At 34.9% G+C, this 9991-nt stretch overlaps 1 protein-coding gene across 1 annotated transcript in view; it reads right to left on the reverse strand.

Moving 5' to 3' along the window:
• Positions 1 to 2673: 2673 nt before the first annotated feature.
• The window catches only part of LOC111083590, a 9150-nt gene continuing 1832 nt past the window's right edge, over positions 2674 to 9991 (reverse strand). The window contains exons 2-3 of the mRNA XM_022380204.1: positions 6933 to 7043; positions 2674 to 3343 (exon numbers count right to left, since the gene is read on the reverse strand). Coding sequence (XP_022235912.1) covers positions 3216 to 3343; positions 6933 to 7043 — 239 coding nt within the window. The 3' untranslated portion in view covers positions 2674 to 3215. The remainder of the gene's footprint in view (positions 3344 to 6932; positions 7044 to 9991) is intronic.

Consider the following 9991-nt stretch of genomic DNA (forward strand, 5'->3'; position numbering starts at 1 on the left):
GAATGTAATATGTATAACAGTGCCTCGCTAGAATACTACCCTCTGGCCTGGTTGCCATCTATAGCACGGCCTTCAGAAGATTTTCAAATCAAACTAATACGGCGGATTTTGGTTACCTCTTATAACACGAACGTGTTAAGTAGATTTTAAATTCAAAACTACGTTTCAGAGCAAAACCACAAAACGCGCCATCTGCGCTCTGTCAACGGTGAATCGAAGCCCGGATTTTAATTTTGTAAGTCTGTAACCAATAGAGAACACGCCGAAACTGAAGCTGCGGTTTTAGTAAAGATCTCACTTCAGTTTTTTTTTCTCAGGAAAAAGAAAATAAACTCTAAATCTTTCTAAAAAAATATGAGTAGAAAATGATGGCACGTGTTTATGTTCTTACATGTTTGTTAGTTAGCATATATATAAGTTCAAATACTAAACTTTGCAAAACTGCCCATGTTATATTAAATATAACTGAAGAAAACCACCTATAATGGACGATATTTTTCCTAGTGTCCTTACAATTCCACTTAAAGCGAATGTAACAGTGTTTTAGGGTTAACTACCACTGTACATTTTTCAAAAAGTCGACTACAGTTTTCCCATTCTTTGTGTAAGTTAACGTGCTCTTTAATTTGCTATCTGGTTTAAAATACATGTTACCAAACGTTCATTAAAACCTGTTCTTCGGGTATTTCTATATATAAAGCATTTTGCAACGGACTTGGCGTGACCAGTTGGTTAGAATGCCCAGATTGTGAATCCGAGAAATCATGATCCCCCCCCCCCTCTTCTCCAAAAAAAACAAAAAAAAAACGCGTTCGGCACTTTGGGGTTGGAGGTGTGCTATAAAAACCAAAGTAGTCCAAGAGTTGACGGTGAGTGCTGTTGACTAGCCGCCTTTCTTGTAGTCTATCATTTCAAAATTAGGGACAGTTTTGCGTAAACTTCTGAAACAATCGAAAAGATATTGTTCGCCATCTTGGAAATATTTGTAATTTTGTTAATTAAAGAGTTAATTACTTGTTATACCATATTTAAACAACTTTAAGAAGAGCAGTTAAACATATATGTTAACTATAGAGTAAACGTGAGTAAAAGAAAAAAAAATACCGTGTTGGCTATATTAACGATAATGTTTCTAATTAATACACTGGCGAAACGCGTTATGAAAACTTAACATTCAATTAGAACTAGTGTTACGACAGCGGAAGTCACGTGACGCTGATATCACGTAATGAATATCTAGAAGTATCGGGGAACACCACGAATAATCCAGTATTTGCTAGACGCCCTCTATTCCTGTATATAACCGCGCCAGATAAAGCGAGTCAATTAATCGGAACTGGAATATCAGAGAGAGAGATAGAAACAGATAATTGAGTCAAGTGAGCGGTAGTAACGGTAATATAAAGTGTGTGTTTTGTTATCGAGATTGCAAACGTATTAACTGTGGAAATTCTGTGTATTATAAAGTTGTATTGAGAAAGAATAAACTAGTTTTAGTTAAGAAAGGACTTGTATCGGTGAAGTTTCTCAAAAAGAATTTCTACGGGAAGTTATCAAACAAGCAGATACATAACACTAGTTGTATTAATTAAACGGAATTTTAGGCGTGAAAAACTAAAGAATAAAAATCAACCTGGTTTTAATATTGTAAATTAAAAAATTTGAATATTAACAATAATTTTATTCTAATTTGGAAACCACTTCGTTATTTATTTTCTGTAGTGCACATTGATGTATAGAAGACATATTCTAAGATCGTTTTTTAACCAATCATATACAAGTAACACCTGACTTGAAACCACCATTCTCTGTACAAGTCCTCACCAAAGCCATCAAGTACATTGACAGAAAAATTCAAAGCTCTTCTCGTGGAACAACTACGACCACAGATGGCGCCTATAATGTTAATTATTATATTTTTTATCCTATATTTTTGTTATTTCACTCTGTAACCTTGATAGAACCTATGTTTATAACAGGAAACAGTTAATTATTTCAACAATAAGCTTTACTACTTAATATGTCAAAAGCACGCTGTACAAATGTACGTTATAGATTCAAATAGAATTTATTATTTAAACTATTTGAAGCTCTGTCTGTACTGTCAGTTTCGGTTTGTGTTTTAGTGAACACACCCGAAGAACCTGTAAAGCAAAACGTTGAGTGTTTAATTAAATAAAAACACTTCATTGATTTTGTCTTAGTATTTTTATAATAATCACCTTTACTTTCTTATCTGGGAGAAAACGTACTGAATGAACAATTAAGGCTTAGTTACACTTTGAATTTGTTATTCAGTTAAAGCTTTCCTTTCTCAAAAGATGGTTGTAAAGCTACTGACTAAAAAGTTTTTAACGGTTTTATTGACCGAAGAGGAATTTCAAGGCTGGTAACATTTCTTTCAATCACCAGAGTTTATGAAAAGTGGATTCGGTCAAATTTCTTTCTTTTTTTTTGCGTGTACTTATGAGTAAATTGACTTCCATTGTGCATCCTCATTCTTTTTGTCGTTTTGTTTAATTTTAAGTTGCTGCATATTTGTTTCTGCCAGATCTTTCAGTGGCTGTATTCTATCTTGACAATATGTTTGCTGTTAATAAATAAAACATACACGAAATTTAGTTTTCAAAACGATTTATTCATTCATTCCTACAATAATAAAGGAAGTTAGGCTACAAAAGATAGCTTCTAAGATAAAAATAATTAACGTTCTAATTGATCAAAGAACACCTATTTAGAAATTTGATAAGGTTAACAAAAAGATACAAATAAAGTAAAATCTCTCTAATAAAGTATCAGGTATTAAAGTGACATGGTTTTTTAGGCCTTTTATTTTTACACAATTACAAATTCCTAACAAATATTTATCTAACGTATTATAAATTGAGGTTTATGGAATCGTTACAGTATAACTTACATAAAAAATTTATAGATATGAAAATGAAAATGTTTTAGGTTATTATTTTAAATAATCCAATTTTATATTATATAACTGGCCCAAAAGAGCCTTAGTTGAAGTCGTAAATTTTTAACGAAGGTAACAACGTTAATTTGTATTAATAAAAATAATTAATCATCAAAACTTTAATTATTAACCTCAGATCTATCGTGCGAATAATTAATTAAGCAAAAAACAGAAATAAAACTAGCAAAATTAAATGAGAAAATAAAAGTAAGTGTTAAAGTCGTTAATTCATTTTGTTCATGTAAGATTTTCACTTCTTGCTGATTCCAAACCTCATGTGTTTGCCAATGATGTGGATTGGTTTTTGACGGTGGTCAGCAACCTTTTTCAGAAGGTTGAGAAGTTTTTGAAGGGTGTGATCTCTTTTCCGTTTCAGACCTGTATGAAAATAAAACGACTTTTAGGATGACAGGAAATGTTCATGAGTTTCTTTAGGATGGAATCTCTTCTCTAGTTAAGCCTTTCATGGAAAGAATAAATTCCCTTTGTTAATTCATATCATGTACAGTGGATTAGTTATTACTATGCGCTCTCCCTGCTGTGACCACTGCAAGGATAGAACCTCAAATTTTAGGGTTATAAGACCTTGAATTTATTAATGAGAGGGATACAGTGAAAATACTATCTTGGGATAAAATAACATGAACTAAGAACTTTATCTTTTACTACCAAAGATATGATAACTTAGTTTTTACAACAATACCACCAACGATATGATAACTTAGTTTCAACAACAATACTACCAAAGATATGATAACTTAGTTTCTACTAAGTTATCATATCTTTGGTAGTATTGTTGTAGAAACTAAGTTATCATATCTTTGGTGGTATTGTTGTAGAAACAACAATACTACCAAAGATATGATAACTTAGTTTCTACAATAAGTTATCATATCTTTGGTAGTATTGTTTTAGTTTCTACAACAATACCACCAAAGATATGATAATATAGTTTCTACAACAATACCGCCAAAGATATGATAATATAGTTTCTACAACAATACCACCAAAGATACGATAACTTAGTTTCTACAACAATACTACCAAAGATATGCTAACTTAGTTTCTACAACAATACCACCAAAGATATGATAACTTAGTTTTTACAACAATACCACCAAAGATATGCTAACTTAGTTTCTACAACAATACCACCAAAGATATGATAACTTAGTTTTTACAACAATACCACCAAAGATATGATAGCTTAGTTTATACAACAATACCACCAAAGCTATGATAATATAGTTTTTACAACAATTAGCAGTGACGTTTTATCTAATCGATGTACAGCAGTCGTTAGTTTCTTATATCGGAAGTTTATGACGATGTTTAAGACACCTACGGAAGTGCCGCGTTTACTTCCGAGCGATATTACAAACCTGGGTAGTAAATAGTTCAAAACGACATCCGGAATAACAGGTCCTCGTGCCCTTTCAAGTAAGGTTAAACTCATGTCCAATCTCACCGAATGCTTCTGAATTTTAAAATGTTTCAAGGAGAACTGGAATTTCAATCAAAACGGCACCTTATGCAGACGTAGACTAAACTTTCGGTTCAGAGACCCCTGGGATTTAATTAAGTAACTAATTTTCAAGTACTGGTACGAGGAAAGGATGCCAACTGCACGCGCCACCACAAAGGCTTTGTCTGGCTCTTTTAACCGAATAACGGGATTAACTGAATTTTACAACACGTCCAAAGTGAGGGCGAACTTATGTTTTGCCACTACAAGATTTACTATTAATGAAAAACGTATAACAAATATATAATTTATTTAATGCCCTCGGTGTGGCGCTATTGTGTTAATATTTCTGGTTATAGCAAACCATCACAATGTGCTATATGCACTCTGTACACCGCGGCGAAATTGAGCCCCGGATTTTAGCGTTGTGAGTTCTGAAATTTACCAACGACGCCCCCGGGGGAGGGCTACTGTATAATCTAATTCATAGAGATAGGCAAACTTGTTTCTCGGTTGTTCCCGCTTGGAGTTTATCGGCAAGACTGTAGGTTTATAACGCAATTAATCGAGTTTCGGTACCTGCGGTGGGCAGAGCACAGAAGATCCTTTGAGTAGATCTGTACTTAACAACAAAGAGTTGTTATGGAAAAGAAAACCAAAGTAAAAGTGTAATAGTCGTTGGCTATCTCTTCAACATCGCACTACATTCATTAAAGACTTCAATAAGCAATTGTTAATATAGATATTTTATATTAGTTGAGTTTCTATACAGATAATTGCTGTATTTGTATTCTTTCAGAAAATGTCTACTTTTTGTCTAATATTTTACGTTTTATCTATGTTTTGAATTTCGCGCCAGTACGCTCGAGGGCTATTTTCGCTAACCTTCCCTAATTTAGCAGTGATAGACTAGAGGAAAGGCAACTAATGAACACCAACTACTCTTTTTACCAACGCATAGTGGGATTGACCGTTACGTTATAACGCCCTCACGATTAAAAAGGCAAAAATGTTCGATGACAGGGATTCAAACTCACAACCCGTACATTCTGAGTCGAGCGCCCAAACCTCTATGCCTGGTTTTATTTTAATTATAATAAATAAATGTAAATATTTACTGCACTTATAATTAATAAGTCTTAATTTGTAATATTGTAATTGTTTGTTTATTCTTGACGGTACCTACAGTTCAGTAAGTTCAAACTAGCCTTAATCGCTACGTGAACAGTCTGAAGTAAAAAATATTTAAAATCCACAATAAACCAATTTGTTTAGAACAAAGACGTTTATTTTCAAACTTTTCTACTTTTTAAGATAGATGATGTTTTTGTATTATTTCTTATTAGTCACGCTTGTTATCTGTGACGAGCTTATTTGTATTGTTGCGTCAGCGAGGTCACGTGACTAGTATCACACCACCTCTTTCTAGAAATATCCTGTTCCTTCAAGAATGCCCTAGCATTTACTAGATATGTGTTAGTCTTGTATATATAAGACGTTCACAACGTGACGGGACAACAGGGTAATGAGTAATTGAAATGCAGTCAGAGAGTGTGTAATTGAGTATTGTTGAAATCGAGCACGTGAGACGTTTGTTATAGCGCGACTGTTGAAATTATGTGTATCGCAAAGTTATATTCAGAAAGAATAAACCAGTTTTATTAAGAAAGGACTTGTGTCGCCAAAGTTTCGTCGGAACGAAGTTACGGAAAATTAAGGAGCGAACGGAGACGTAACAGTATTCTAGGCCCAACAAATATATAACATTTTTTAGTCACACAGTACAAGAATGTACTCTTACACTTCTTCTAATAAAACCATCTCAGAATATCGGTAAGCTTGGGAGCTTATAACGCTAAAATTAGAGTTTAGATCCCTGCAGTAGGCCCGGCATATATATGTACCCCATTTTGCAGCTTTGTGTTTAACAGCAAACAAAATAGCCGATCAGAACTGCTCACATCAACTTCTGGTTTTATACATGTAGTACTAACACTCACCTGCTGGTTTTATACATTTAGTCCTAATACTCACCTGCTGGGTTTATACATTTAGTCCTAACACTCACTTGCTGGGTTTATACATTTAGTCCTAACACTCATCTTCTGGTTTTATATAAATAGTCCTAATACTCACTTGCTGGGTTTATACATTTAGTCCTAACACTCACCTTCTGGTTTTATATAATTAGTCCTAATACTCACCTGCTGGGTTTATACATTTAGCCCTAATACTCACCTTCTGGTTTTATACATTTATTCCTAAAAGTCACATTCTGGATTTATATATGTAATCCTAACACTCACCTTCTGGTTTCCTACATGTAGTCCTAACACTCACCTTCCAATTTTATACATGTAGTCCTAACACTCACCTCCTGATTTTACACAAGGAAGTAGGCGTTTTTGTTCCTAACACACTTAGGTTTTAATTATTTTTTTTTGGTATGTTCTGTTTACAAACTTGGTTTAGGTAAATGCTGAGAAGTACAAAGCCTCTTACCTATAGGGATAAACTCCCGCACGTGAGCAACCAAAGGCGACCCGTCATTTAATACGTAGTTGGCTGCAGGATGGTTTCGTAACTCAGTAGACATGTCCACACCCTGATCCTCTGAAAACGTGACATGGAAAAATCGGATTAATGACCGACGTTTTGATGTTGTGACCATAAGGGTAAGCTAACATGTTAGAAATAAACACAACATACAGATTTTTTAACATCACATGCTGTCTTTGTATTGTCATTTATACTTAAAAAAACTTGGATTTTTTTCTGCTGCTCTAACACTGAGGCCAACGTTGTTAGTAGACAGTTTTATTACTAATTATAATATTTTATTATTTGTTGAAATAACATCTATATATTTGCATCTCGAAATAGTTTATGTGAAATCCCTCCAATGATACGTACAAAAATAAATTAGTACTTTTATTAATTAAAGCAATTAATACTTTTATAGATTAATACACCTATTGTCGTTGATTTGATTCGAAAAGACTAACGACATCGAAAACAGTTTACGTATTAAGTACAATTAACCAAGTTTTGTAAGTGTAGTTAATGTATGTATGTGACACATTATCCACAAATACTATATGTGTGACACATTATCCACAATATTGTGTGTGTGTGTGTTTGTGTGTGACACATTATCCACAATATTGTGCGTTTGTGTGTGACACATTATCCGCAAATACTGTGTATGTGACACATTATCCACAAAATACTATGTATGTGACACATTATCCACAGCATCATGTATGACACATTATCCATAGCACTATGCATGTGACACATTATCTACAGCATCATGTATGACACATTATCCATAGCATTAGCCACAGAATTATATGTGTGACACATTGTTTACAGAATTATATAAGTAACACATTATGCGAGCATGTTAGGCGACGTGTCTCGATCGTGTGACCGGCAGATTGCTAGTTGAGCTTCCTAACCACCAGGGTATGCCAGGCCCTTTGAATGAGATATTCATCTCACTAGGACTCGTGTAGAATATTTACAAAGAAGATGGCCACGATATAATGCACGAATTCCAATCTCCAGTAACTCTAGACCAGCGTTTCTTCATATTTACCAAGGACCGTCTCACTGCCTCCGTAAATTGTCGGTGATCTCCAGTAACTCTAGACCAGCGTTTCTTCATATTTACCAAGGACCGTCTCACTGCCTCCGTAAATTGTCGGTGATCTCCAGTAACTCTAGACCAGCGTTTCTTCATATTTACCAAGGACCGTCTCACTGCCTCCGTAAATTGTCGGTGACTGCTAATATTTGTATATGAATATTTTGTTTGTTTATTTTCGTGAAACCCTAAAGCCTGGCAAGATGGTTGTGACGGACTTTGGGTGAGAAACATTACTCTAGAAAACTGAAGGGTGGTTGTGACGGACTGTGAGAAACACTTCTCTAGATAACTGAAGGGTGGCTGTGACGGACTGGTTGGTGAGAAACACTACTCTAGATAACTGAAGGGTGGCTGTGACGGACTGGTTGGTGAGAAACACTACTCTAGATAACTGGAGGGTGGTTGTGACGGACTGGTGAGTGAGAAACACTTCTCTAGATAACTGGAGGGTGGTTGTGACGGACTGGTGGGTGAGAAACACTTCTCTAGATAACTGAAGGGTGGTTGTGATGGACTGTGAGAAACACTTCTCTAGATAACTGAAGGGTGGTTGTGACGGACTGGTTGGTGAGAAACACTTCTCTAGATAACTGAAGGGTGGTTGTGACGGACTGGTGAGTGAGAAACACTTCTCTAGATAACTGAAGGGTGGTTGTGACGGACTGGTGAGTGAGAAACACTTCTCTAGATAACTGAAGGGTGGTTGTGACGGACTGGTGGGTGAGAAACACTTCTCTACGTAACTGAAGGATTACATTGATTGGCTTTATTTAAAAAGAACATAATTATTTCATTTTAAAAAGTAATTTCTGGCCGTTAAAAGTAATACTGTAATTTAGTATTTATGACAAAGCTAGTAAGGCTGCCTCTGATTTTGAACTACTGAGGGAAAGCAGCTAGTCAGCAGCACAACACCACAATAATGGATTGACTGTTACTATTATAACACTCTCACAGCTGAAAGTGCGGAGAATATTTTGTGGTATTGTAGGATTGAAAGCCAGCTGTGAAACGTAGAGTTCTACCCCAGGTCCAACCCGTGTCTGTGATGGAGTAGTACTTTAAATAAACTTCTGGTAAAGCTGATAACTGATTTCTTTTTACATTTAGGAAAAATGAATAATGTGACCTTTGTGGCACAATCTTAAAGATACGTACGTAGACAAATGAGTAAGAACAAAGAAATAATTGAAACAAAAATGTTAAAAAAGGAGAAATAAGCTTGAAGAGGTCACTCATTTTATATGTTTAGTTTAATAAGTTTGATACATATTTTCTGTGTCTTATCAGGCTTATCCAAGAACTTCTGGTCCATATTGCACTGAACATATCCATGTACATATTGTATATATGCAGCTAAGTTTCCTAGAAAAGTACATATCGTTAGATATGTGCAGCTAAGTATCCCACGGAAGAAACATTCTTATGTTCAAAGTGTTTTTTCTTTTCTGATCTGAACTGCATCTTATACGTACTTGGGCTAGACGGCACGAGACGGATTGGTCAATTACGAGGGGATACTAGCCCTCCCTACGTTTGACTGTGCACTTGTATATACTATTTCGTTAATTATGTATTTATGATTAATCAAATGTCAGTATCTAATCAATTTTTCGTTTATATTTTGTAGTGTATTTCAATATTTAGAATATCTGATAAATAATAACACGTATTTTTTAGAACGTTTTCGTCAACACCTTCCCTTAATTAAGATAAGTTTTAAAGGATATTATGAAACAAAATATGATGGTGATGAGGTCGTTATGATGGTGATAAGGTCGTTGTGATGTTGATGAGGTCGTTATGATGGTGATAAGGTCGTTATGATGGTGATGAGGTCGTTGTGATGGTGATGAGGTCGTTATGATAGTGATGAGGTCGTTGTGATGGTGATGAGGTCGTTATGATA

Source organism: Limulus polyphemus, unplaced genomic scaffold, assembly GCF_000517525.1.
Source record: "Limulus polyphemus unplaced genomic scaffold, Limulus_polyphemus-2.1.2 Scaffold10209, whole genome shotgun sequence".
Taxonomy (NCBI): Eukaryota; Metazoa; Arthropoda; class Merostomata; order Xiphosura; family Limulidae; genus Limulus; species Limulus polyphemus.